Raw genomic sequence first — 26,005 nt, forward strand, 5'->3', positions numbered from 1 at the left:
TCCACATACGAAATTTGAGATGATTTTGTGTTGATTTGATTAAATTATGGCCATTTGGTTCCTCGATGATGTCGTCCACTGTCAAATATTCCCCCTCCGGTTGACGTTTCCAACGTCACCAGGGGGGCGCGAAGCGGGCGTGTAGCTACCGCGTACCGCCGGCGGCGGTCGCATCAAGCACAAGGTGTTTGTCACCGGGGGACCAAGCTCGATCCGCTTGGAGCACGTGTGTAATCCAGCTACAACACCAACTCACATCCCCCTCGTCACGGGAGCAGTGGCTACAAACAAGGGAGGCAACTCATGCCGACGTATACAATACGTTTGCTGGGTCAAATCTTGGGCCATAGCATCCTTGCGCGACTGAAGCAGGTCCTTGGGGAAGGTTGTCATGCCACGGGCAACAACCATCCCCCCTCAACTCGATCAAACTCGTTGTTGGTATGTGATTGGCTAAAATATGTACAATTTCTAGATATCAGCCAGTGAGTCCATTTGATCATGACGATCCGCGGCGCCACGACCGTGTTCCGCGATGGCGTGTTCGACGGGAGAGTGGTGAGCGCAGATGGGGAAGGCTCGTTCTCGCTACGGCTAACGCTGTCGTGCAGGCTGTAGTCACAGGAGGCGGTACGGGCATTGGAAAAACCATTGCGCATGAACTGTGCCTCCTTGGGTGCTCCGTGGTGCTAGCGTCACGGTACGAGCATTCTTCCCGGCCAGCGTCTCTCGCGACCACCTACGACAAGACCGCTTACGTCCAATGTGAATGTAGAACACTGGAGATGTTGGTGGCGGCAGCGGACGAGATCAAGGCGCAGTTGCCGACTAAACACTCGTCACGGTCGAACGTTGTCGTGCCCATTGCTTGCGACGTCCGCGACGAAGGTCAAGTCAAACGGCTCTTCGAACGAGTCATGAGCGTCTTCCACCGAGTCGACTACGTCGTGAACAATGGTGTGTACACGTTGGATGAAATCCATTCGTCTCGGTGCCCTCCAACGTGCCTCGTAGCCGGTGGCCAATTTGTGTCTCCATTTGAAAACTTGTCCCTGAATGGATGGAACGCGGTGCATCGCCTAAACAGGTACGTTCCCTCCTGCGCCATGTTTGTTGCCGTTTCGAGCAACTTTCTCCGCAACAAACTCTCCCTAGCACTGGCACATTCCTCGTGACAAAGTACGCATTTGAAGCGTATTTGAAAGACCATGGAGGCGCGATCGTCAACGTCCTGGTCGCGATGGACAAGGGATTTCCGTACGCCAGCCACAGCGGCGCCTCTCGCGCAGCCGTCGAAAACTTGACCAAGTCCCTCGCGTACGAATGGGCGAGCCGCGGCATCCGCGTCAACGCGGTGACTCCGGTACGACGCTCCCTTGGCCAAACCGACAACGTCATGGTTCTGCAGGGCACGATTGAAAGCTCGGGGCTCAAGAACTACGGTCCCGTCGCGCAACAAGTGTGCGAATCGTACTCGGCGAACACACCAGCCCGTCGCCTGGGTACTGTCGAAGAAGTGTCGGCTGCCGTTGTGTTCCTCCTGTCGCCCGCAGCCGCCTACACGACCGGAACGAATGCCCTCGTGGACGGTGGGTGGAACCTAGCAGGCGCCCTGGTCCCGCTCCCACAGCACATCCGGTACCCCGTGTACGGGGCGAGTAAGTTGTAAGCATCGAATAACCTGCTTGGACGCCGTGTGTGCGGAAGGAGCGGTGCCTATTTGCAACGAATGGCAACCAATGCATGGCTCCTACCACACGACATACGAGGGGGCATGATGCGTGTGCATCGCCGCACGTTCCACGACGGCGAGGTCCTCTATTGTCGGACATGGCTCCCTCTCATTGCTCAACAGGGGCCAACCTTCGCAACGAGCCCGCCAGCATCGACCGTCGCCGCAAAGTCGTCGATGGCGTGATTTCGCGATGCCAGCACATTCACTCGTTCTCTTCTGCCTCGTGGCCACGGTGTGTTCATTTCACCAAACTGTTGGTGGCAAGTCCATTTGGTATCGATGCACGCAACTTGCACGAACTGCTGGTACTCCTCCCTCGGAGGTGGAAGCACCACGTGGGAGCAAAGTCGGTGCTCCTGACTCGGTCGCTCCGCAGTTGGGACCGTTGGTGCGGTATGTTGGGACGTGGCACTCTTGAAGAATCGCCGGTGAACGAGGCCATGTCGTCGGCCAGAACCGAGTCGTGAAAAGGCGCGTCGATCCGTAAAAAGCTCGATGCGCGGTTCAAGTCCAACGAGTCGGACGCCATCGACCTCGCACCAAGTACGTGCACACGCGTCTCCACTTGGGTTGGGACCGGCAACAGTGTAGCCGTGCTGCACGGGCACGACATTCGAAAGACGCGCGGCAACCGCAAGGGAAAGGTTCTGTTTTCATTCCCACGACTGGTCAGCCCGATGCCAGGAAGCGGCACGTGGGGCACGTTGGCTAAGCTCGGCACGGACAAACCAGCGCTGTACACCGACTAGGGCCGACTCTATCTGCAACGCACGATGGTCTTTGCACAGAATCGGTGGCCACTTCTTGTCCATGATCACAGTTTCCCATATTCGTGTTGGCAGGTTCCTGAGGCGAAACGGTATGCGGCGGGGCAAGGCGGTCGTGTGCGTGACGCAGTTGTGACCTTCGCTGAAGTGTGGAAATGGAGGCAAACCCGACCGAAACGCCGCTGCCACTGCCGTCATTCCTCCACTGTGTAGCCAGCATGTTCACTTGGTGGAGCTCATCTTGGATATAGGACAGAGCTACCAACGGCGCCGACGCGTTTGGAGCAGGGAATCATTGTTGCAAGGCATGTCTATGTTGTCATGGAAGACAGCACGCCTCATTGACTGCGAAGCCTAGCTCGTAGAAGGTCCTGTTTCCAAACCAACGCCACAGACGCCGTCCCGGACGATGCACGCGGGGCGGTCGAAAACGGCGGGCCCCCTAGCGTACTCGTCGACTTTGGTGAATGCATGGACGAGTCTGCCATTGAAGTAGGCCTTTCGATGGCCAGTCCTACCGTTCCTTTGCTGGGCTAGGTTCGGCTCGTGTAGAGCGATGGAGAATTCTCACATTATTGCGTTGCTTTCCACACCTTTGAACTTCTTTGGGTGCCAACGAAGTTGGATGGAGTAGAGTGCTCGACGTCGCTGCCGACGACTTGTGGCAGGAAAAGGTCTAAAACGACGAAGGCGTCACGGTGACCCAATGAATCGTTCGAGTCCTGGGGTTATGACATGGGCACATTGACGTCAGGTTGAAAACGAGTCGATCCACGGCAACGACAAAGCCTCTTTCTTGACCTCGCTCTCTCTGCCAACGTAAAACCTGTGGCTGAGATCGGCTGCTGCGTCGGTGGCGAGCTTGGATGCACAGCCCACCTGCTCTTCCATCGCGCGCAATCAACGAAGGAGCCTGCTGCAATTCACGATTCCTGGATCGACTAGTTGTGGTAAGGCAATATGTTTACACACGGCAACTCCCTTGTTCGACGAGTAAAGGCGACTGCATGCGGGCAAGGAGAGCTATGGTGGTCTCGCACGTGGAGAGAGGAACGAGCGGTACAGAAGTGCTTCTTGAATGAAAGCAAACCGATAGAGCATACTTGCACGACTGGTTTGTTACAGTCATTTACTCCTTGATGGCGTCAAAGGCAGCGATGACATGCGGTGGGGCTTGGACGAGTTCGATCAGGACACCTTCGCCAGATAGAGGGAACGCGTCGTTGCCTTTGGGATGGATGAACACGACGTCGTAGCCGGCCGCTCCCTTGCGGATGCCGCCGGGGGTAAAGCGCATGCCTTGCTTTGTAAGCGAGTCAACGCACTTGGGCAAGTCGTCAATCCACAAACCCAAGTGGTTGAGCTGAGGAACGTGCACCTTGGGTGCCTTGTCGGCATCGATGGGTTGCATGATGTCAACTTCGACTGCAAACGGGCCACGTCCTGCTTCCAAAATGTCTTCGTCGACGTTTTCACGTTCGCTGCGGAACGACGACTTGTACGTCAAACCGAGCGTGTCCACCCACAGGTCTTTGAGAGCGTCTTTGTTTAGCCCACCCACGGCGACTTGCTGGATGCCCAGGACGCGGAACGGTCGCGTGGCCTACGTGACATGGCAACGACGTAAAGATGGCTGCAATCGACATCCACGTACAGAGCTGAACGAGCGGTGGGCGATGGCAGATAGCATGCGGGTCGACGACGCCACTTGACGGCCGAACAGGAAGTGGTCATCATCCGGTATCCGGATACTTGTGTCCTTTTTAAACGATGGCAGCGTCAAGATCGCCATGGCGGTGGACGCGCTGTTTGACTGTTGACGACGTCCTTTCGTTCAGGGTATGCTCCAAAACAATGCGGCAGTGTCTCCACACCGCTTGTGGACGTCAAACACAAATCCATGATGAACTGTAGTCGCCCCATGATGTGGTATCGAATCGAGAGGCCACCAGCCATCGTTCGTGGCGTGATGGGAAGGCACATGCCAAGTGGGATGGGCGAATCCAACAGGTAAATCTGGATGAGGGCAATGGTTGTGAAACGTGATGGCAGAACGGTTGAAGTGAAGGCAGGTCCTCCCAAAGGGAGGTCAGAAATTTGTGAAGCCGCATCGAGTCGAGTCAATTCCACGGTAATCTTTAGTAAAAGGCGAAAGATTAGTACGTAATGAAATTAACTCTGCGGGATGGTGCGTAATGTAAAACAATACTTCTATTCCTACAAACTCCCAACTCCCGTCATTGAAATGACCTACCTTGTCCATACATACATCGAGTCCTTTTATCCGGAGGGAATGGCCGGATAATTTGTCCGGATTGGCTGGTCGCACAAGACCAACGGTTTTGCACGGCGGACAGCGAGCCATTCCGCAACTTGACATCGACCGAATTGTCGCCGCCGCCGCCGCTGCTGCCGTTGTGTGCAGCTTGAACGCTTGTTGGTATCCTTCCACATGATACAAAGTTTGAGATCCATATCGAACGATCCGATGGGGGAGTTCTTGCGGACACTTTTCACGTGATGGAAGCTCGTTAGCCCCTATAGCGATGATTTGTTTGAGTGTGCATGTTTGCGTGTGGACTATGACCCGACCGTCGTTCTTGGTGAAGAGTAAACAAATCCTTACTATACAGAACTCAATATCTGTTGAGAACACTGTTTTGCCGACTTCTGAAAGAACTCGAATGCATATGCGTGGACTGCGTCCGAAACCTTTTTCTCTGTGATGGCACAAATAATCTTTGAGACCTGAATCTCCATGTGTTGACAAACACCGTGCTGAGGGAACCGTTGCATGTGGATCGCGATGGGAGCGACGGAACGAACGTCTTGATGATGCTGAACTCAATCAATCCTTACTATTCAGACTCACAATGTTGAAAAGTATGTTTTGCCGACTTCTGAGAGACCTCGTTCCCCATCCTGTCTGCAGTTGTTCGCCATCGTAAGCCATGATAATGCCAATCGAGAAAGCTCCTATGTCTCTCCACTCTGTCGTGGTGATAGGCCCCTGCGATTCTCAAAAGTGGATTCCATGCAGCGATCTGTGGAATCCATGAAATACTGCCATTTAAAGCGGAATGCCAACGTAGTTCAGTGCGTCGTGAACCCAAGTTGGCACTGGGGTATCCTGGTGCCACTCGGCCATGAACGTTCGCACAAAGGTCGGAAAGGAGTCGTCGAGAATCGCTTGGCGAACTTGCCCCATCAAATGCAGCATGTACACCACGTTGTGGTACCTAATTCGCCATGTTGAGCAGTCGAGTCGACCTCCCGAACGTACGTGATGAGTTGGGGGCCGATCGATCCGTCCTTCTTCATCACGTGATGGAGATACGACCGCGTGTATTCGTTGCACACAAAGCACGCACAGGTGGCGTCCAGTCGACTGGTGTCCATGGAAAATTCAGCCGACTTCAAACGCAGCAGTCCCTGCACAACGTGGCAGCGGGCATGGACGATCCAGTTCCATTCCATCGACGAAATACCTTTGGCGTTATGGCCGTGCCAAATCGACCCGTGCGAGTGGGGTAGACGCAGTCAAACATGTCGACTCCGAGCGCAGAGCACACGACGAGATCGACAGGGTACCCCACGCCCATCAAGTAGCGAGGTTTGTTGGCTGGTAACCTAACGCCACACGATTTGAGCGCTGATGGTTGGGAGTGCGTCGTCATTTAGTACCGTTCGGCACACAGAGCGACCACAGTCCAGAATGATGTCTTGTCCTCGCCGCCCGCCAAGCCCCCGATCGCATACCTTGTTCCTCCGCATGAGCCAGCAACAGACGAAGGAGGAGCGTGAGTACGTACCCTGGCAGGTTGCGGTCGATCAAGCCTTGAATGCAGCGCTCGCGCAGGCCCCCGGGCTTGGTGTCGAGCCCGCCTACGTGAGGCTAATCTAGCATGGGAACTTTGTCGACAGATCTACCTTGAACGATGCCAAACAAGTTTTGCGACTCGGGTCGCTTGTGTGCGGCAATACAACGGTCGATCCAACGCAGGGTCCTACGGGGCAAAGGGGTGGGTAAATAACATCGACAGGACTGAATTGAGATCGGAGGAAGCAGCGGCTTACCGCTCCGTGGCCTCAAGGAAGCGAGCATCGTCTTGAATGGTTGAAGGAGCAACATCGTCCAGTGCCATGATGATGTCGGCGCCAATGTTGTTCTACAACGACGTGCGTTCGCATAACGAGGGAGAATTTTTCGTCAGCAGCGTTGGTTCACCTGGTGGGTAATGCTCATTTCTGGAGTCAGCAGCATAGTCGTGCCATCGACTGGGGACTAGAGCACCAGTCATGCGACCTGCACAGTGTGCATGGCGAGTGGCGGCACCTGGAATTCGACGCCGACTTCGGTGATTTGGGCCAGTTCCAGGAGCGACACCATTTGAAACCCGCCCGAGTCAGTCAGGATGTTGCGCTGCCACCCCATAAAGTCATGCAAACCGCCGACATCTACGCATGCCGTCAATAGCTAAACCATGTGCGAGTTCTCACCTTTCAGGAGTTCCGTGCCGGGACGCAACGCAAGATGGTACGTGTTGGCAAGGAGAATCTTGCAGTCAATTGGAGGTAGTGCCATCTGCTCGGCTGTGATGCCTGCATGTGCCAAGCTTGAGCTGACCCGACGGGCAATTGCATTGTACCTTTGATGGTGCCTTGCGTGCCTACCGGCATAAAGATCGGTGTGTGCACAGTTCCATGAGGAAGATGGAGGTCACAAGCACGTGCACGGTCGTGTGTATGCAGCACATCCAGTTTCAACGCCGGAGACTCCTTCGTGAACTCGACTTTCCTCGGCACTTGGGCCGGTGTGGATGGGGCCATGCGATCGGTCCGTGTTGCGCAGAGTGATTTAACCGTGTTTGATTGGCCATTGAAAAAGTCTCTGTAAATGAATACGTAATTGCATTTGGAGCAAATCCAAACGAAAAAGGATTTCTGGGAAAATATCAATTATTCCAAGACATTGTCGAAAATCACTACAGCCTTTTCGTAGCAGAACATCACGGGGAAAAAATCTCAACTTCTCACAAACTTTCCTAACTTGCGGTGCAACTCACGGTGAGAGTTCCACAAAATATAGGTCTTTCAAGGAGGGAATTTTTTATCTTGATCTTGGCGTGAAGATCTAACGCAGTCGATGTTCAAGGTTGTGGCGTTCGTGGCAAAATCGACAGCAACAAGAATTAAACCAGAGGCTTTCCTTCTCGAAAAGTGGAATGTTCTTGAATTGCGCCGACGAGCCCACCTTCTGTCGAAATGCACACAAAATATTGCCAATCATGACAGAATATTGCCCAAAATCACATGCGCAGAACTTCAAGTCGACAATGATGGACGACGGCTGATATGGGCGACCAACGACTGCTGACGCCGTTCGCACCGTGGCGGCTGCCGCATCAAAATCCTTCGCTCATCTCACTTTCGCCCCTGCATCGACACGACCACAACACAGTTCCATTGCGCTTCGAATCTTGCCGAATTGAAGTGTGTTGTGCTCGCGGGCGGGGTGGGCAGGCTGACGATATGAACTGGCGACGCATGATCTTCGACAAGTAGCCACTACGTCGAACGGCGTCAGGTGGGCCCCCAGATGCGAAACGTGTGTCAAAATCGCCCATCGCCTTCAGAGCACCCACAACATTGCGCATGCGTTGGACGCATTTTGGTGTTTGATGGGGGGATGTTAGGTTAGCATCGGGGGATTGGAGGTACAGTGGGGGGGGTATCCACCAACGCGACAGTGTCCATTCAATGCCCACGATGGCGCGGCCTCGCTCCAAGTTACACACGATGCCGTCGCTTGCCTCATTCTCGAAGGGCTCGACGACAGGTGGGACGTGATTTCGTCGTGCACGAGCTGCTGCATCGCCTCCGTGCACACGCTATGAGGCACCACCACGCGCCGACTACGACGACGGCGCGGCAAACCCAACACGTTCCCACATCAAAGCACACCAAGACAGCAACCGAAAGTGGGAGGCAGGGTATTCTGAGAATTGCGTCGGTTCACCGTGTCAGGCGCGCACACAAATCAAGTGTGGCACAGATGGAACACGAAGTCGGGCCACGGACTTATGCAGCCGCCCCGCGGCGGCGGTATAGAGAGGCCATCGAGGGGCGACCCACCCCCCCTCCCCCTTTGTAACCCCCACGCCACTCCAGGTTGTGGGATCGGTGTGCTGAAATGACGACTGAAATGCCGAGATGACTTTTTCTCATAGTTGCCACGGCTAGCCCCCTGGTTTCCGTCCACACGAGTCGAGAACGACTCGCGGTATCTCACTCTGCCCCCGTGCCGTTTCCGTGGCGTGTATGGCGAATTGTATCGACAGTGATCTGACCACTTTGGCGGGGCGCTCGACGTGTTCGCCGGTCGAATTTCAGTCCAGCCGCCGCGACTGGCTCGCCGCCTGTGCGTTCGGCTGGCACGTGTCAGCACGTTGGTTCGTCGCGATGTAGAGGTCGACATGATATCATGCCCGTGGTCGTCTGGGTTGCATAGTCAACTCGAATTGAATTCTCAGGGGACGTGGATCTCGTCGTCGCATAAACGTAACACAACCATGCGAAACAGGGGCGTGCAAATGGTTTCGCGGAAGACAATTGTTTTGCGTCGGGTCATCATGCACATGTGGCTTGGTACGCGATCATGCACCGTATCGCCGTTCGGCGTGACCGCGTGCTCGTGCGCTGCAACCCAAGGAGAACGTGGGAGGTGTTCGAGGACACATCAATCATGACATCATGGTGCGTTTCGTCGTGTCCTGAACACATGGTCGTGGACGTACGTGGAAGTTGCTGCCACGTTTGGGGGTTGGCGCTAGGCAGGTCGACCGGAGTGAGTCAACGGGGTTCATTCACTTTTCAATAGCTCCCATCATGTCTGCATCGTCGTCCTGTGCCGCCACGCTCTCCCACGGCACTGTAAAACGCAAGAAGGCCGTGTACGCCAAGGACTACCTCCTCGAGTACGAACAGAATCGCCTCCGGGTGTTGGCCGAGCAGCAAGCATTCTTTCAGCGCACCCGCGAATCACACATGATCTCTCGCAAAGAGCACCAAAGGGAGAAGCGAAATGCATACCAACGCGAGCGCCGGCGTCTGAAGAAGCTCAAGGAATTGCAACTGGCAGACGACGAACGCGATTGCTGCAGCAGAAGCACATCGTCCACGGCGTCCGATACATCCGACCACTTGAACAAGTCGACGTCTGCAAAGCCCATCGAACTCAGCATTTCGTTCTTGCTGAACCCGTGACTCCTGCACACCAACACACTTAGAACACCGCTCCCACGCGGCTACGTCCTGTTATCATTATTAAAGCATCCATCTTCACTCTCTATTCACGGGGCCGACCTGTGCTTTTGGAGCTTGTGATGTCACGGCGACGCTGAGCTCGATGTCGACACAGGGAAACACAAATCTCACCAGATTGTTTGCCCAGTACAGCGTGCCAACTAATACACCTGAGCGTGCGATGCGTTTCCTGGGCACTCGGCGGGGCTCGGCCTGGGCCTTGGTGCGAAGCTGAGGAGGCACGAACAGGTGTAATCAAGTGCATACAAATCTCAAGTGTAAACTATACGGCAAGTTCAATATGTCGGTAAAAATGAAAATCAAGTTTACTGTTAAGTGCAAATTATCGTTTGCGCTGTGATTGGCTTGTTGGATGTATTGGTCCTTGATGCAAATATTACCTTAGTGTATTTGGGATTACTATTTGACACATTCAGTTGTGTGCATGTCTTCCGAGATTAACTGTAAGGTCGTGCGAAGGCGGCATGGATAAGGCTCACGTGAGTTGTTCGAAAGCCGACTTGTTCAACACTATTAAAAGCGAAGTCTATGTGACGACTAGACATCGTGTTGGGGCCGCTTACAAGAAACTTACGAACGAACACCCAATCTATTAAACCACGTCCCGCTCGTCATAAAATATTTTACCAGCTTCAAAGCCCCAGCGAGACGACGTCAAGCAGGAACATCGATCGCTTACAAAACCGACGGTCTTGGTTTTGCACTACGCTTTAATTCGCAGGGGTCCTTACAATGGCACATGAACTCGTACATATATGACACTTCGGAATATACACGCAAAATGAGATAGATATTTCAATGTCAAATTTACCAAACAACGACATCTTCATCGATATTTTGACATATTTTCAAATTTGGCGGTTAGAAGGAATGATGGTCTTCGTGGGCTGCGTTGGGCAATTGCCACAAGAAAAGTCCCCCGAGTCAAGCAAACATGGCCGCCGCAACCTCGACTGCCGCTGCGTCTGTGCACCAACTCCAGGATCTTCTCTCGTATATTCACCATGCGTCCGTCGGCGCCATCGACGCGGACTCCCCACCGGCTGTCCCGACCTCGGCCGTACTGTCCAAAACCCACCTCCACGCGTTGAAACGCGTCCTGCCAGCACATCTCTTTCACCCGATGCACTCGATGTGGCGCCGTGGGCGGCGAGTTTACTGGATGGACGTAGCCGCGGCTGTTGGTCGCCTCGACTGGGTTGACTGGCTCCACCGCAGAGGCGACCCGTGCTCGACTCTCGCTCTCGACCTGGCGGCCGGAAGTGGATCGATTGGGTGCGTCCATTTTCTGCATCAAGTTGGAGATCAGGGAGCCACCACGCTTGCAATGAACTTGGCCGCTCGATGTGGCCACCTCGCCATCCTTCGATTCCTGCACTCGCGACGGTCAGAAGGTTGTACGAGCGATGCACTTTACTTTGCCGCGAAGTATGGACACGAAGAGGTTGCCGAATTCTTGACCGCAAACTGCCTTGCCCAGTGTCTTTCACCCCGCGCTATGGATGTGGCTGCGCGGCATGGTCATTATGGAATCGTCCAGATCATCCACGCTGCAACGACCTCGCTTGTTGCAACGAGTATCGAGAAGCTTCCACCGATGGCGACCACAGATGCGATGGACATGGCCGCGTCTGCGGGACATCTGTACATCGTGTGCTTTCTACATGAACATCGCCGTGAAGGGTGCACGGACGCGGCGTTAATGACAGCAGCTGCACGAGGTCACCTGAACGTCGTTCACTTCCTCTGCGAGCATCGCGACGAGGGATGCATCACGGCGGCGCTGGAATGTGCGCTAGAGTATCGGCGATATGATGTTGCCGCGTACTTAACGACCTTACTTGACCGCCGCGCAACTCCGTGCTCTTGGATCGGGTGTCGATTGCTGTGCGAGAAGCTGTGGAATCGGGGCGTTTCGTCATTCTCTTTTATCTTATAGACTGTAGAATAACATGTATTCATTATGACAATATTTTCAATTTCAATATGAACATCGTGATGAGACCCTCTTAAATATGATAAGATATGTGACCTTTCAGAAAGCCCGAAGAGGCTGGCAATTGTACAATTCAAACATGGCGGCACGAAGCGCCTTCAAGTTTGTTGATGCCGCAGGCGGCGGTAGCACTGAGTATGCAGCGCCAAACACGTTCGACTCGTTGCACCATGGCAGCTCCAGCTCGGATCTGTCGTCGTTGGTGGATGACGTGGACCCCAGCATAGGTCGGACGACCCACCTCCTCAATGCTCACTTGTATCTCCTGTTGTAGCTGGCGGCTACCGCGTGGTGTACGACCGCGAAACTCCCTTTGAATTGCGCATCCAGGTACAGTGTTTCTACACGTTCTCCTTCCTATACACAAGCAAAAGGACTCGGACAACGCGCCGCAGCAAGTTGGGACATTGGAAGCGATTAAAGTCAAGATTCTGTTGCTTGTACGTCGAGACGCTTGAGTCATTGATACGGTCGTCTTAAACTTATGAAAACGCATCAGGGTGACGAGAACGACCTAAAGGCGCTCAAGATCGAGCTGTCGACCGAAACCGATCTCTTCTTCTACTATTCGCACGTGTGCGACCTCGAAGGGTTCCATCTCGTTCAGGAACAACAGAAGCTCATGGTTGACTTCTCCGATTACGCGAACGTCCTCATTCGCATGCTCAACAACTGCATAAAAGAGCCCCACAACCACATTGCGGTCTACCTCATGCAAGCGGATGGCCGCGCCCGCCTTGACTTTATCCAGGTACGTGGGGGTCATCGCATCCAGGGCACGAGCGACTGGGTGTCTTCATGGACAGAACATGGAGTACAAGTTTGTCGAGCTCCTGTCCGTGGATTTTGCGCGGTCGCCGGAAGAAATCGTGCGCCAGCACATTGCGTACCGCTACAACACGGTCAAGGTACCGCAGTCTTTTGGGTGTGCACCCGGTGCAGCCCTTTCACCAATTATACGTTGACTCGACCGATTCTGTGTAGAACCGAGTCACGGCGCTTCAGTCGCGTCTGCACGTTCGTTCACGTCACGATTGGTTTTCATCCTAAAGTGAGTATGGGTGCAGGAAGTGAACAACCTCGTCAAAGTCAAGAACCCTTCGTTGCTCTTGCAGGTATACACCATGTCTTGCACCTACCACTACCCTGCACTCACGATTGTCAGTTGCAAAAAGCGCCTCCGCCAGCCGTGAACCCTCGTGACGCCACCACGGCGTCGTCGCGGAACCATAGTCGATTCCACTAACGTTTTTCACGATAAACGTGCATGTTGCGTACATGCGAGCGGCGCCGACTTGCACCTACACTCGCCTTGCGTCGTTGGCAGCGCACGTGCTCGTGCCCATCTCCATGGCATAGCGCGTGTACCTCACCCTCCAACAAATGCAGAACGACTTCCACTACAACTTAGGCCGTTTGGGCGGCTTCATCAACTCGACAGCAAACGGACTCGGGAACCGGCCGCCGCCGCCACCCGACGACGGCATCGTCGTTCGCAGTTTGGCGTTGTTTTCTTTTCGAATTTTCTTCGTTTGAAATTCGTGGGAAGGCACGCAGGGAATCGGCGGCAAGCTAGACACATTCCCGATAAATCGCCATTCGCGAGTCGCTGCCATGTACCTTTCTGGGTCGTCGGGGGCACATGGTTCACTCTGAAAGTACCTTGCCCGCAACGCCTCGGCAGCGGTCAAGCGCTTGGCCGGGTTCAGTTTCAGGAGCGACAGCATGAGATCCAGTGCTCCAGGCGGCAGCTCGCGCGGAGGTACGCGGGCTCCAAATTCACGCACGAGAAAGTCGGCAAGGCGATTTGGAATCGCTGGACCGTTCTCCGGAACGAACTTGGAGCTGAACGGCAGCGCGGCGTGTTCTGGCCACTGTGCGGCCGTCGGTGTGCCGCACACGTCAAAAATACGCTTGATCTGCTCGACCTCGTTCTTGCCCGAAAACAACGGCCGGCCAAGGTACAACTCAACAAAAACGCACCCGATGCTCCACATGTCGATCATTGCGTCGTACGATGTGGCGCCCAAGAGCAGCTCGGGGCTTCGGTACCACAGCGTCACGACCTACGGCCATGGACAGCGAGACGTGACGACAACGAGTGAAACACACCAAGAGCACAGCGATGTATCTTGAAAGAGCCATCCTCTTCGCATCAACACACCAACAGGATGCCGTCGCTGCCACCAAACGTCATGGAAAAACATGAACGAAAAATTATATAAAATCCGACACACCCCGGGACACGTCTTGAAGGTATACCTTGTTGGTGAATGGAACGTCGCCTAGAGTGGATCGCGCCAGGCCGAAATCAGCAACTTTGAGCACGTGCTCCGGTGTGACGAGCAAGTTGGAGCACTTGATGTCCCTAATGTGGCAAAGTTGCGCGGTGTGTCTGGAAAGGATAGTTCAGCTTGATGGGCTACTTACCGGTGAATCACGTCCGCGGCATGCATGTGCTTCATCACTTCCATCAATTGCTTCATGATGGACTTGATTTCGACGTCGGTGAACCTACGACATGCACAGATCGTTGATAAGAGCGGAAGTCTCAACGTGTCATGGCGCATGTTCGTACGGATATTGTCGATCAAGGAGACCGGTCAGATCGTGTTCGACATATTCCAAGACGAGGTAGATGCATCCACAGGAAAAGTCCATTGGCACTGGTCCAACGGCGGCCTTTTCCCCAGGTATGTCCGAGTCCGGATCATCGTCCAAGTCGCCGGTTTCAAGCTCGTTGGTCACGATGACTTCCCTCAGACCTACAACGTTGGGATGGTTGATCGCTTTGAGCACCTTGATCTCTCGGATCGTTGTCACGGGCAGCCCTTGGACTTCGTTCAAGCTGCGAATCTTCTTTAGTGCAACCTTCTCCCCCGTGTCTCGATGTGACGCCAGGAATACCTGGCCATACGTGCCAGCACCAATGCACTCGATCTTTTCATACACGTCGATGCCCGCAGCACTCCATCCGTGGTTCGGTAGCCCCAAACTCATGGTGGCAGCGGGAGCGGTGGCAGCGGCGAGCTTCCAGTGCAACTTTCCACTGAAATCGTTTTCCGGATAATGCATGATGTATCCGTACTTCCCGGTGTCCGATAAATGCATAACAATTATCCGGATGTCCACAACATTGTCGGACAGGAGCGCGGCCCGCCGATGCTTCCATCGCACTCTCTTCAAGAAGCGTAGGACGAGACTATATCATCATTTTAACGTGTGCAATGGATAAGCTTCCACCCAGCCAGATGAGATATCCATGTGGAGTTACGCAAGGAATGTCCGTGGGTTCGATGCCGGATTCATGCCGACCGCCGCCCCAAGCTCAACCACTAGGACGTGACCTTCAGGAATACAAATAAGTCGGAAGATCTGATGTCAATTGAGCGAATCTATTGATGCCATCTACAATGTAGCAAGTGATGGATCAGCCTAAAAATACGACTCTCGTGAAACGATCATGGAGACGAAGTCGGTGACGACGGCGGCGGCGCCCGCCGTCCAGACCAGCAGCGTCAGCATCGAAGAGATTGTCCCACGGAAGATTCGTGACATTGGCACGATCGCTCTGGAGGCCCTGGGGAAGATCGACACAGTCCTGGCGTTCGAGCTGAGCCTCATGAACGACCACATGAAGACCATGTACGAGATGGGTGAGCACTCGAATCCCACCGCATTTGTATACGTAGGGAAGGCGAGAATGCGCTCATCAAGGCCGAGAATGACATGTTAAAAGCAAAGTTGGTCCAACAACGCGAAGACGAGGTAACGTGTTGCTGTGCAACCACGGTCCGATTGACATGTTGCCGCCGCGTCATGCCTAGGCCGATATCTACTACTACTTGCACAAGAAGTTGGATGCAAACTACGAAGTGATCGCACAGCTCGAGAGCGACATTCAAACGGTCAAGCAAGAGCGAGACGCCATGGACGTGGCGTTCCGGTTGAAGCAGCATGAGACGGAAGAAGCGTTTGCAAAGGAGAAGCGGGAGCTGACGGAGCGCGTGGAAGGCGCGGAAGATACATTGCATGCGCTCGAAGTGTTTCGCGAGCGTAAAATCGCCCTCGAAGACAAGATCGCCGCGATGGAATCGACGCTGGTTGCCGAGAAGGAAAACCACCGAAAGGTCCGTGTGCTTTTGCAACACCACGAACGACCAGTGTGAGCATTTTGCCGTGTGGTAGCAACTCGTGGACATGGAGCGGCGAAATGTACAGGAAAAAGAGCGGATCAAGAAAGACATGTTGATGAAAATCAAGGAAAACAAGCAAGTACGTCGCTGAGCAACGCCGGAATCCACCAACGTCGGGACCCCATGCTGCGGCAGCCTCACGTTTGGTTGTGTAGAATTTACTCGCGCGAACGGAAGACCAGCTCGACACCACGACCAAGCGCACGATGATGGAAAACGATCAAATGATTTCCGAGTTGCAATACCAGAGCAAAGAAACGGAGAAATTGCTGGCGAAATACAAAGCACTCGAGACCGAAGTCGTGCACCTCCGTCTCCAACTCAAGGTAATGCCTGGTCGCTCGAATTTTTCCGAGTGACGTGGTCCATGATGCGTTTTGGAGAATAATAGGTCAACAAAGAGACCGAAGTCGAGATGGCGAAGCGAACGCATTTTTATCAAAAGCTCATCAAGAAGCTCAACGAACGAGTGCAGAGCGACCAGTTGGCGGCGCGGACGCACGCCGCCCTTGCCCAAGGCGAAGAGCGATCCAAAGCAGACGTGAACAAGGCGAACGAGGAAATGATTGCACTCCTCGAGACCAAGTCGAACGCCCTCGAAGCCCAACTGCGAACGTTGTGTGCCGAATTGAACGACGCCAGAAGTCAACTCGACGACGCACGGACCGAGAAACACGACATGCTCGCTCAACAAGACGACACCCTGCGATTCCTCAGCGTTGCCATCCACGATATCACGCACCAGTTGGCGCTCCGTGGCCACGACGAAAAGGGGCTGTCGTCCCTCCAAGTGTGGCAGGCGGGCGATATCATTCCTGCCAGACTCGACGACTTGGCGCCATCGGAAGTGAAGAAGGTGCTTCAAATGCTATTTGGCAAGTTGCATGCGTATCAAGCATCGATTGTGGTACGTCTTCGAGTATCACGTGTGTGTGCCGGGGACTTTTTTGCTTTCACGACCAACTGTCGCGTCGCTGAGAGAACCAAACTCTCGAGCGCTCGGCACGCGAAAGGCCAGTGGACTGCTGCACGATCTTGCCATGAATGCGATGCACATGAAGTGGCGAAAATGAAATGTCGGGACAGCTCTTACGGTGGATGTGGCGACTTTTGTAGCAAACACGGCCGGTGCTGCATGACCCGACCGCATCGTCGCTCCAGCAAGTGCTCGTCTCTCCAGCCACGGACAAAAAGACCTCGACGTGTACATACGGCGTCGAGTTGCCGCCGTTGCAGCCGGGAAAGCAGCGCCAAGATCAATTGGAGATTCTGAAAGCTCTTGCGACACGGGGGGACTCTGTCGAGCGCGCGACGCGACCTGGCAATGCGGCAAACGCGGTCTTTGAGTCGCCGACGGGGGTGCACCTCCGATCGATTGCTGTTCAAACACTGCCAGAATGGGTACGCAACCAACACGACCATGTCCTGGCGCCACTTCCTCTTTTTGAACAACGACGCTTCACGATCTAGAGTGCCGACAACAAACGGAAAACAACTGCGGCATCGACCCATCGCAGCATCTCGACGTTGTATCACCATGTGGACCGCACCAAGCGCCATCACCGGCGGAGACCCCGCGACGTGTTGCATGGTGACGAAGGAAGCCATGATAGCCAGGGAGGGGGCGACGCGGCGTCGCCTGGCCTCATGGGAATGACCGCGGCGGGACGGATGGAAGCAGGGCCGCCCGTCCTCATGTCCAAAGCATCACGACCCACGGTGAAGACACGCATTGTCTTGCCAGACGCGCATCGGCTGCCTCTTCCGAGCTCCGCTAGTCCTGGGTGATCCATCATGAAATCGTACGTTGCTCGTGGCTGAGGAATGCGTGGGGCGGAATCGCAGCGGCATCATGGAATCCCTTGCATGCAGTGACCAGTTCCATGGAGGGCATGTAGCGATCGACGGCACACTCAAGTCTTTCGATAGAGAATAATCTGGGGGCGTGGTTAGTGATTAAATTAAAGGGTTGATCGCGGTGGGGGATGGGGGGACAACGTGGTGCGGATGATGGCGGCGGAGGTGGTCCAGCTGCCGCTGGAGCGCTCGGCGCTCCGCCTTGATCGATTCGAGCGCCGAGTGCATCGACGTGTTTGAATTATCGTCGTCTTGGAATGTCGCGGCGGACACAACGCTCTGGCGAGAGTCTCCAGCAAGACCCGTGCCGGTGCTGCTGCGGCTGGACGTGGTCGGGGTTGAAGCAGGCGTCGAGATGTCGTCGTGCAGGCAAAGTTGATGGGTGAGTTCCAGGAGCTCGTCAACGTCTTGGAGGAGCGTCGAGTTCAAATCAAGTGACACGTCGTCATTTCCATCACCAAGCGACGTTGAAATGGTCAACAGAGGGGGTGTTGTCGTCCGGGTGGAGACTTGCCGCGCCTTGGGCGAGTCCAGCGATACGGACTGGCGCCACGGCAGCGCGTAGCCATCGACCGGGGACAAAGATAGCCATGACGATGTCGACGGCAGCGTTCTGCACGCCAACATGCACGACTGTCCGGTGGAAATTGCGTCCGCCAGAGCTGTTGACCGCATCGCACGTGCGGAAAACGCTTGGAAGACGAGCAAGATCACGTCACGGCAATCGTGCAGATCAACGTGAAGATGCGCGACGTGTCTGTCGCTGTCATCGTCGTCGTTCGTCGACGCAGTGCCAAACGTTATGAAGAATGCGGTGGGACGATCGAGGTCAAGGGACATCTACGGCAACGACCAAATGGGGCGTCTGTTTTGTCGGGAACGATAAACCTGAACGGACGGAGCATATAGGGCCTCGAGCGGCGGAATCAGCGCCGACTCGCACGCCAACCGAATTCGCTTGTCGTCCAAGAGCAGCGACCACGTTTCATTCTGGCCGTTCGGTTGTTTGCGTGAGAGGTTTAGTGCTCTGTGGAGTGAGATTTTGCACGTACGCCGGTGACGTCGGAAGCATTGTTGTTGGTCGACGAGATGGGCGGGACCATTCGCCATTCTGCCGTTGCCACACGTTCATGAACAAAGGTCGCGATGGCATGACGAACCGTGAAGAAAGCAGTTTGCGCCGCCAGGAGGTTCTCGACGCGGGAGCGGACAGTCGAATCTAATGGCCGTGGGCGTGAGGAGTGCACGAGATGACAACGTGACTGGATACCTGCAACGAGTGGCGGATGTTCGACGCAGCCCAACACGGAATCGCCAATCTCAACTTGGAGCAGCAGTGACGCCCCAATGTCCTCGGCAGTTGGTTGGTACCAGTCCAGAGTTGCTCCAGGAATGACAACGAATTCTTCGCCCGGGCCGGCGCGAAACCACGTGAACACCATGTCGTAGCAGCAGTGGCTCAGAGGACGCCCGTTGAACACCGCAAACACGAGCTGTGTGTGGTGAGCGCCACCTTGTAAGTGCATGTGGTCGACAACATAACGAGGATCGCACACGCCAAGCGCAGAGCATCGGTCTGGTTTGTGCGAGATGGATGGCGCAGGAACGTTGATAGACGCATGGGACTTTGGTCGGTGCTGAAGTACCGCCGCCGTCGAGCCGTGGAAACGTTTGAGGGCTTGAGAGGTCCACGATTTTATTGATGTTGCTCGGGACGCCGACAATAACACGACTGGTGACTCCACGACGCTTCCGCGAGGCGGGCTGTAAGAGCCGCCGCCTGTCATGTGGAACGACGTCGATTGATTGCGCGCGTGGTGTCGAGGTGGCGACAGCCGCTGCATCTTGCTTTCCACTGCTGCTCCCGTTACCAGGCACAATGGCGGCGCGGACGTATCTTTCCTCCGTCTTATCTGTTGCCGCCGCCAAATTGGTGTGCCAAAAATACATTGGATCGTGTTCGTGCTCGGCTGTGAGAAAAAAGTGAAAAATGGCGAAAATTTTCCAAACATTCAGGTTGTCGTCAACCGATTCAAGCAATCTCCATGTGGCTGGAACGTGGTTGCGTCAACTAGACTCAAGATCAATGGATCGCAATGAATAAGATTTGTTCAATGCAGGACTTCTCTGGCATCGGATGAGTTCGACACGCGCTGCTCAAAGCTTGGCGTAGGTTCCTGACAACGGCGGAGTTAGGCAACAGTTCATACTCCAGGTAGTCAGAACACCCAATTCTGTCGAGAACATCCCCACTGCCCTGTCCATCAGATCGCAGGATGGTTCTGCAACGGAAGGAGTTCTTTTGTGCCTTCTAGAGGCTTATTCCTCATGTGAAGTAGTCAGCTGCAGCGAAGGCCACGTCAGATCGTTAGGATGTCGTGACCTCATTGGCCAGGTGGCCTACACTGGCGGATGGGCTTCGCCCACCGTTCACTTCTTCTCTTCTCCTTATACTCAAAACCCCGATCTCCTAGCATCCGTGCTTCTCCTCGCTACCTGCCCCTCCAACTGTTTATGAGCACTACAACGACGAACTCTGTTGCTTCCCGCCTGATTCTGTCTGTCACGAACCACTTTCGTGGCATCGACAACTTTGTCGAGTGGCACTTCGCGTTGACCACAGTCGTCCTCCAAGGAGAGGGACGTACCGCCCAGCGACGAAGTGCGCCGACGTCAAAACCCTTGTGGTCCATGTAAGGACTCCATCGGGCCCTTCCAGTCCTTGACAGTAACGTCAAGTATCCTCGCGCGCACCAGCAGGAGATTGCGTCTAGCCCTTCTAACACGTCTCGTTTACCTCCTCCGACACTCGATGCACTCCCTATTGCTTTGTCCTCGCCTGTGGCGCAGTATCTGGTGGAGCATCGCTCTACTGTACTCGCCGCTGCTCGAGCAGCAAAGGGACAGATGGACCAGATGGTCCACACCGAGCTCGCCGATGTCGAGCGCTCGTGTGCTTTGGTTTACTCCTCGCTCTCCGACTCTGTTCGTCGAGATGCGGCTGCGGCGAACCCGAACAAGTGTGCGCATTGCGTTATCTCATGGTTTCGCAGCATGTTCTGTAGCGATGAGCAAATGCATGTGTCGGCGGTGACTGCCTACACCAACTTCTACACCTTCAAGCTCGAGAGGTACGTCTCACTTACGGTGAACCTTGGCATGACAAGCTTCGACACAGTTTCAAAATGCTGGAGGGTGGTCGAACCCTACTGGGCGGTACGTCCCTCTCCTCGGAGGACGACTGTGGTCAACGCGAAGTGCCACTCGTCAAAGTTGTCGATGCCACGAAAGTGGTTCGTGACAGACAGAATCAGGCGGGAAGCAACAGAGATCGTCGTTGTAGTGCTCATAACCAGTTGGAGGGGCAGGTAGCGAGGAGAAACACGGATGCTAGGAGATCGGGGTTTTGAGTATAAGGAGGAGAGAAGAAGTGAACGGTGGGCGAAGCCCATCCGCCAGTGTAGGCCATCTGGCCAATGAGGTCAAAACATCCTAACGATCTGACGTGGATTTCGCTGCAGCTGACTACTTCACATGAGGAATAAGCCTCTAGAAGGCACAAAAGACCTCCTTCCGTTGGAGAACCATCCTGCGACCTGATGGACAGGGCAGTGGGGATGTTCTCGACAGAACCGGGTCTACCGCATAACAGCACTGTGGTAAAAGAGCTTTTTGGCCCACCATGGCGATTGTCCTTACGATGTCATTCATGATGGTGTGGATGTACCGTGTACTCACGCTCTGGCAATATCGGACACGCCACGAAATTATCCTGGCAAGGACGGGTGATCTACAGTTTAGGTCCCAGTAGAGGCTGGCTCACCGATGGTAGGCATCAAGCTCCAAGGGCGCACACCTAGTGGTTTTAGCCCCGTTCAGTGTGCACATGGCCCTACGACGACGTAGCATGCGGGCGTTCGAGCGGCAACGCCGCGACCGTCGCAGTGCTGTACCGGCCGAGATTTCCATAATAGCCTATAAATGACAAAGATCTGCATCATTTAATATTATCCTGATCGACTGTGAAAGGTCCGATTCAATTTCAAACCCAGAGCGGCGTGCAAGTTGCGCGCGTAGAGACCGGTGAACTTGCGCCGTCAAGACATCGATACACCATGGGGTGGAGCGAGCGCCTTGGACCGCGATGGACAGAGTCGGAAGTGAAGGACTTCTTTGCGCTGTGGCGGCAACACTACACTAAATCCGTTTCCCTTGATCGCGTTGTTGCGGCAGTGTCGACAGAGCTACCGCAACGGACGCCAGACATGGTGCGCGCGCTGATTCAAATGCACAAAGGGTGCGGCATGTGACTCTTCTCTATGGTATGCTCTCTAACATACGATGTACGCGGCTGATGTAGGTTCTTGTCTTTGCCCATGGCCACCGACGAAGGATTGTTTGCCATTCTCACAGATCACTACGAAGCGCAAGCGGCGTGGGAATCCGAGGCAGCAGAGCAACAGAAAGCTATGGTAGCATCGCCGTCCCGCCGAAAGGTGTCACGTCGGCACAACGCTGCCCTCTCACGGGAACTGCGGTCATTCTCCGCTACTATCGACAACGAATTCTTTGCCCACAGCGAGTTCCACGACTGTTTGGTGCAGATGAACATGGGTCATTTCCAGCACGCCAAGCGGACAGAATGGTCAGCGATTCGCGGGTCCATGGGTCACCCGCGCCGCTTCAGCGCTACATTTCTCAACGAGGAACGGCAGAAGCTGCTCCGGTACCGCAACGTCGTGAGATACGCCCAGCGCATGAACGTACGTCGCCCCACCCTACCGCCTCGTCCATTCACAGTTAGTCGTCAGGAATTTCCCGTGGATATTCGATTTCCATACAAGATTTATAGTCCCCTGAGCGTCGGCGCACCGGTGCGAGGTATGCAGTTGCATCTTCGACCTGTTGTCGTAAGTTTTATTTGCAGTGCTCCACCCGAAGACCCATCAAACCTGCGTCGGCGTGGTGTGTGCTGTGCACATTCTCGACAACGCGTACGAGGTCATGGTGACGTATACCGACCACAAGGAAATACTTCGGTGCCCAGACACGTCTGTCATGGTACACCGCCTGCATAAACGAGATTTCCTCCCTCATCTGTTCTCTCTATGCACACTAGCTGCGCCAACACGTCAGCAACGACGCGAACAACGCCACGATGGCAACGTACCATCGGCCTTCCCTTTTATACTGGCAACAAGCCCCTCCACCAGTGCCAAACGAGGTGTCGCCGCTTCCTTCGGGATCCCAACGTGAACCTGCTCCAGCCGAGTCTGATGCGTGCCTCGCCATGTGTGCGGTCACAGCGCTCCTACATCGAAAGGAACAGCTTCTGATGCATCTCAGTCGCATGAACGACAAGGCGGCTAGCATGTCAGTACGTACTTCTGAATGGATTGCAGGCATGGATGGGGCGATTGTCCACGTCGTGGATTGCCCTCTTCTTCGCCCCGTCATTCGCATGAATGTTTCGAACGATCGAATCCATATGCACCCATCGTTCCCGTAGTCTGCGCTCGCACCCGTGACCCTCGTGTCTGGTAACGACATTGTGCAATTTCAATCTCAGTACGCATGGGTGCTTGTCAACTTGGACATGACGAACCACATGCTGACGACGGCGCTGTATCGGATGCAGCTGAGTGACCATCACGAGGTCATTTTCTATCGACTGTTTGCGCCGCTCTGCTAACTCAACTACACGCAGGATCTGTCGGCCGACCCTACGCCGTACCCGCTTTTCCAAGGCACAGACGGTGCCGACGCCGCGCTCAACATCCAGCAACTCGAGTGGGCACACCAGTACATACATGCTGCGCACGAACGGTCCCGTGACCTCGTGGCAAGCACGATTCGTCGGCTCACAGTCGACGAACGATGCAACGACTCGATTCAAGTGCCGCAACTCACCACGTCCGAGCTCATCATGAGCTGCATGGACCTCGTCTTAACGTTACAGTGCGCCGTGGTCAAGGTACGGCGGGTTGTGCCATGAGACGGTTTGAAAGGTGGAGTTGGATGGGTAGATGACAACCGGCGACCAAATGCCGTTGTCGGCGATGGTCGTACACAAGTTGCTGGACCGGAACCTCGAACTGCTCAAGCCACGTGCCCAAGCAAACATGAGCTTGTACCACGAGATCGTCCAGTCCGTCCAAGTACTCAAGAGTGTGCTGTTGGCGCACCATTAGCACGAGCCATCGCAGTCAGTGCCATAGGTTGAATGACTGGTATACGAAGGGACTTGACAAGAGTTGTGTGAACAAATGAACCTTATGAAACGAGGCGCTGGTGCGCCTTACTTGCGAAAATATCCAGGACAAACACGTGGCTGTGCTCCCAAATCTGTCAGAGCTTGCCTACATGTCCCGCCTTGTTCCAACGAACGCTGCATGTCGTCCACAGCGGCAGTAAATCGCCTTCGTCACCCATGCCACCGACGAGGCTCTCCCACGTGGCAACAACTTGCACAATCTGGTGGTGTATGAGTGCGTGCCAAATGCGCGTAACCCCGGTGCTGCCGTCGCGCTCTACCTCCACATGCACAACCTCGAAGAAAATCCTTCTCTGCGTGCGGAAATCCCTGGTACCCTGTCGCAAAATGGCGCATGCGTCCGGCAGGTTGTCCGAGTGGTCGATGCACGCCGCGTGTTGAACGTTCACGTGGGACAATTCGAGGGGGACCTCCAACATCCACGGACACGATGATATTTCAAGCCGTCAGGGGCTGCAGACGCTCCATGAATGGACCGGGACAGTATTGGCAAACGCTCCATCGTCGCGGCAATGAGTGGTTACGAGTCCCCTATCGGAACCACGCGGCCCCTCCAAGTCGTCCAAAGGAATCCAACATTCGTCATGCGCATGCCCTGTCAGTACGGCGGGTCGTACAACGGTAAACGCTGCTTTAGGACCATCGTCGCACAATCTTTCGGCTTCCCCTGTGTCGATCCAAGGGATGTTCACGGGTTACTTGTCGTAGCGTCTGTGGCCATTTCTACGGCTGCTTTGATGGTGACCCCAGCGCCTTCGTCAGTCCGTGTATGCCACTCACAGCTGCCATTGCCACTCGCTCTGTCACGTGGTGCTTGTGGTTGAATGAAGTGAGTTTGGTCATCCCAGCGCGGGCCAACGTCGTCGCTTTCGCTTGGATGTGATACATGTCATCGAGCGTTTTTGCCGTCGCAGTCGCTGTCATGACGCCTGCCTTGACATTGTCCGTCACATGGTACTTTTTGTTGGCGACTTTGGCCTTGTCGTAGGAAATTGCGATCAACTGGCCCGTCGCCCGCGCCAGGTCCCCTGCGCCGTGATGAATGAAGACGCAATGACAGCGAATTATTCTTGCGCACCGGACGTGCCGCCCTGAGTCGCCAGGACCGCGCCCCCTGCTGCACCAAGAATACAACCCACGGGGCCGGCAACAAGGAGACCAACGCCAGCAGCTGCGGCCGCGCTGCCCATCATGACCTTTTCGCCTCCTGCTTCGTGCGTGATGCCATCTAAATTGACACAAGAGCCAAATGTCAGTCGTCGTCGTGATTGAAATGGCGCGCACGCTTTGCAGACGTCGACACATCCAGGGCAATGGGAAGTACGTCTTCAGCTGCGCAGCCATTACTGCTTGGCGATCGCGCCATGTCTCCGTGGGAAGCCTTCAGCTGCGGATACGTCAAAGCATGGAGGTGGTCCTGACACATGGTCGCAGCCTCTTGTAGTTGGCGTCGTTGAACTGGGTCTTTGCCTACGAGGCGGCAATGCTCAGGATTCGAACCAATGCACACCACCGAAGACCTACACGTCGCCACGTCGGCGTCTATGGCGGCGATCGCTTGCGCATAATGCACGAGAGCTTGTGGAACGTCCCCCACAGATTCGGCAGTCACTGCATTGGCAATGTGTTGAGGGGATGACGGCATGGAAGTACGATGACGATCGTTTGATACGTGCGGCACATGCTGCTATTTTTAAACTCGAAGATGCGGTGAGGGGGGCGTTCGAGAAGGCAGGCGTGAGAAATCACTAAATCAACTGAATCCTGCCGTTCCTCTCTGGAAGGCCTTGTACAATCAAACCGCTAATGCTTCAGCTCGACAAGCGAGCCACATGCTTGAGTGCGAGCATCACC

General features: G+C 54.8%; 11 protein-coding genes across 19 annotated transcripts; 5 read left to right on the forward strand and 6 right to left on the reverse strand.

Moving 5' to 3' along the window:
- Positions 1 to 94: 94 nt before the first annotated feature.
- Positions 95 to 1,748, forward strand: H310_07822 (hypothetical protein). Of its 3 annotated transcripts, XM_008873325.1 has the most exons (7): positions 99 to 385; positions 476 to 558; positions 612 to 700; positions 776 to 957; positions 1,015 to 1,087; positions 1,156 to 1,363; positions 1,409 to 1,737. In XM_008873325.1, the coding sequence occupies exons 2-7, from the start codon at positions 502 to 504 to the stop codon at positions 1,667 to 1,669; spliced, it is 870 nt and encodes a 289-aa protein (XP_008871547.1). In that variant the 5' UTR covers positions 99 to 385; positions 476 to 501; the 3' UTR covers positions 1,670 to 1,737. The 3 variants fall into 3 exon arrangements, with proteins under 3 accessions (XP_008871546.1, XP_008871548.1, XP_008871547.1); XM_008873324.1 differs by having other exon boundaries at positions 95 to 558; positions 1,409 to 1,748; XM_008873326.1 differs by having other exon boundaries at positions 95 to 700; positions 1,409 to 1,748.
- Positions 1,749 to 3,244: 1,496 nt separating this feature from the next.
- Positions 3,245 to 4,686, reverse strand: H310_07823 (hypothetical protein). The gene is made up of 2 exons (XM_008873327.1): positions 4,157 to 4,686; positions 3,245 to 4,105 (listed from the first exon to the last, which is right to left on the reverse strand). Exons 1-2 carry the CDS (start codon positions 4,292 to 4,294, stop codon positions 3,632 to 3,634), a joined length of 612 nt encoding a protein of 203 aa, XP_008871549.1. The 5' UTR covers positions 4,295 to 4,686; the 3' UTR covers positions 3,245 to 3,631.
- Positions 4,687 to 5,518: 832 nt separating this feature from the next.
- H310_07824 lies at positions 5,519 to 7,365 on the reverse strand. Of its 2 annotated transcripts, XM_008873328.1 has the most exons (11): positions 7,152 to 7,365; positions 7,003 to 7,104; positions 6,839 to 6,960; positions 6,731 to 6,787; positions 6,580 to 6,671; positions 6,433 to 6,509; positions 6,315 to 6,387; positions 6,187 to 6,261; positions 5,991 to 6,132; positions 5,786 to 5,934; positions 5,519 to 5,741 (listed from the first exon to the last, which is right to left on the reverse strand). In XM_008873328.1, the coding sequence occupies exons 1-11, from the start codon at positions 7,330 to 7,332 to the stop codon at positions 5,573 to 5,575; spliced, it is 1,239 nt and encodes a 412-aa protein (XP_008871550.1). In that variant the 5' UTR covers positions 7,333 to 7,365; the 3' UTR covers positions 5,519 to 5,572. The 2 variants fall into 2 exon arrangements, with proteins under 2 accessions (XP_008871550.1, XP_008871551.1); XM_008873329.1 differs by having other exon boundaries at positions 5,786 to 6,132.
- Positions 7,366 to 9,334: 1,969 nt separating this feature from the next.
- On the forward strand, positions 9,335 to 9,853 carry H310_07825 (hypothetical protein). Its single transcript, XM_008873330.1, has one exon. It carries the CDS (start codon positions 9,391 to 9,393, stop codon positions 9,766 to 9,768), a length of 378 nt encoding a protein of 125 aa, XP_008871552.1. The 5' UTR covers positions 9,335 to 9,390; the 3' UTR covers positions 9,769 to 9,853.
- Positions 9,854 to 10,617: 764 nt separating this feature from the next.
- On the reverse strand, positions 10,618 to 11,728 carry H310_07826 (hypothetical protein). 3 transcript variants are annotated; one of them, XM_008873333.1, is made up of 3 exons: positions 11,670 to 11,728; positions 11,305 to 11,623; positions 10,618 to 11,200 (listed from the first exon to the last, which is right to left on the reverse strand). In XM_008873333.1, exon 3 carries the CDS (start codon positions 11,120 to 11,122, stop codon positions 10,655 to 10,657), a length of 468 nt encoding a protein of 155 aa, XP_008871555.1. In that variant the 5' UTR covers positions 11,123 to 11,200; positions 11,305 to 11,623; positions 11,670 to 11,728; the 3' UTR covers positions 10,618 to 10,654. The 3 variants fall into 3 exon arrangements, with proteins under 3 accessions (XP_008871555.1, XP_008871554.1, XP_008871553.1); XM_008873332.1 differs by having other exon boundaries at positions 11,246 to 11,623; XM_008873331.1 differs by having other exon boundaries at positions 11,246 to 11,728.
- A 151-nt stretch (positions 11,729 to 11,879) lies between these two features.
- Positions 11,880 to 13,137, forward strand: H310_07827 (hypothetical protein). The gene is made up of 8 exons (XM_008873334.1): positions 11,880 to 12,051; positions 12,099 to 12,154; positions 12,199 to 12,264; positions 12,324 to 12,575; positions 12,631 to 12,732; positions 12,809 to 12,841; positions 12,892 to 12,939; positions 12,990 to 13,137. Exons 1-8 carry the CDS (start codon positions 11,904 to 11,906, stop codon positions 13,068 to 13,070), a joined length of 786 nt encoding a protein of 261 aa, XP_008871556.1. The 5' UTR covers positions 11,880 to 11,903; the 3' UTR covers positions 13,071 to 13,137.
- Positions 13,138 to 13,208: 71 nt separating this feature from the next.
- Positions 13,209 to 14,885, reverse strand: H310_07828 (CMGC/CDK/CRK7 protein kinase). The gene is made up of 5 exons (XM_008873335.1): positions 14,403 to 14,885; positions 14,255 to 14,338; positions 14,087 to 14,192; positions 13,445 to 13,890; positions 13,209 to 13,396 (listed from the first exon to the last, which is right to left on the reverse strand). The coding sequence occupies exons 1-5, from the start codon at positions 14,822 to 14,824 to the stop codon at positions 13,225 to 13,227; spliced, it is 1,230 nt and encodes a 409-aa protein (XP_008871557.1). The 5' UTR covers positions 14,825 to 14,885; the 3' UTR covers positions 13,209 to 13,224.
- A 383-nt stretch (positions 14,886 to 15,268) lies between these two features.
- H310_07829 lies at positions 15,269 to 17,841 on the forward strand. Of its 2 annotated transcripts, XM_008873336.1 has the most exons (8): positions 15,269 to 15,469; positions 15,517 to 15,592; positions 15,652 to 15,954; positions 16,013 to 16,099; positions 16,176 to 16,346; positions 16,412 to 16,927; positions 17,137 to 17,421; positions 17,491 to 17,841. In XM_008873336.1, exons 1-8 carry the CDS (start codon positions 15,288 to 15,290, stop codon positions 17,806 to 17,808), a joined length of 1,938 nt encoding a protein of 645 aa, XP_008871558.1. In that variant the 5' UTR covers positions 15,269 to 15,287; the 3' UTR covers positions 17,809 to 17,841. The 2 variants fall into 2 exon arrangements, with proteins under 2 accessions (XP_008871558.1, XP_008871559.1); XM_008873337.1 differs by lacking the exon at positions 15,269 to 15,469 and having other exon boundaries at positions 15,476 to 15,592.
- Positions 17,842 to 17,946: 105 nt separating this feature from the next.
- H310_07830 lies at positions 17,947 to 19,808 on the reverse strand. Of its 2 annotated transcripts, XM_008873339.1 has the most exons (5): positions 19,148 to 19,808; positions 19,038 to 19,096; positions 18,930 to 18,988; positions 18,766 to 18,867; positions 17,947 to 18,717 (listed from the first exon to the last, which is right to left on the reverse strand). In XM_008873339.1, exons 3-5 carry the CDS (start codon positions 18,978 to 18,980, stop codon positions 17,977 to 17,979), a joined length of 894 nt encoding a protein of 297 aa, XP_008871561.1. In that variant the 5' UTR covers positions 18,981 to 18,988; positions 19,038 to 19,096; positions 19,148 to 19,808; the 3' UTR covers positions 17,947 to 17,976. The 2 variants fall into 2 exon arrangements, with proteins under 2 accessions (XP_008871561.1, XP_008871560.1); XM_008873338.1 differs by having other exon boundaries at positions 18,766 to 18,988.
- A 2,086-nt stretch (positions 19,809 to 21,894) lies between these two features.
- H310_07831 lies at positions 21,895 to 24,188 on the forward strand. Of its 2 annotated transcripts, XM_008873340.1 has the most exons (8): positions 21,895 to 22,174; positions 22,238 to 22,640; positions 22,689 to 22,758; positions 22,805 to 22,938; positions 22,997 to 23,254; positions 23,387 to 23,533; positions 23,585 to 23,851; positions 23,904 to 24,188. In XM_008873340.1, exons 1-8 carry the CDS (start codon positions 21,993 to 21,995, stop codon positions 24,066 to 24,068), a joined length of 1,626 nt encoding a protein of 541 aa, XP_008871562.1. In that variant the 5' UTR covers positions 21,895 to 21,992; the 3' UTR covers positions 24,069 to 24,188. The 2 variants fall into 2 exon arrangements, with proteins under 2 accessions (XP_008871562.1, XP_008871563.1); XM_008873341.1 differs by lacking the exon at positions 21,895 to 22,174 and having other exon boundaries at positions 22,213 to 22,640.
- Positions 24,189 to 24,777: 589 nt separating this feature from the next.
- On the reverse strand, positions 24,778 to 25,879 carry H310_07832 (hypothetical protein). Its single transcript, XM_008873342.1, has 4 exons — positions 25,676 to 25,879; positions 25,436 to 25,621; positions 25,230 to 25,379; positions 24,778 to 25,179 (listed from the first exon to the last, which is right to left on the reverse strand). The coding sequence occupies exons 1-4, from the start codon at positions 25,794 to 25,796 to the stop codon at positions 24,875 to 24,877; spliced, it is 762 nt and encodes a 253-aa protein (XP_008871564.1). The 5' UTR covers positions 25,797 to 25,879; the 3' UTR covers positions 24,778 to 24,874.
- Between the last annotated feature and the right edge of the window lie 126 nt (positions 25,880 to 26,005).

The sequence above is a fragment of the Aphanomyces invadans genome, assembly GCF_000520115.1.
Source record: "Aphanomyces invadans strain NJM9701 unplaced genomic scaffold supercont1.15, whole genome shotgun sequence".
NCBI lineage: Eukaryota > Oomycota > Saprolegniomycetes > Saprolegniales > Verrucalvaceae > Aphanomyces > Aphanomyces invadans.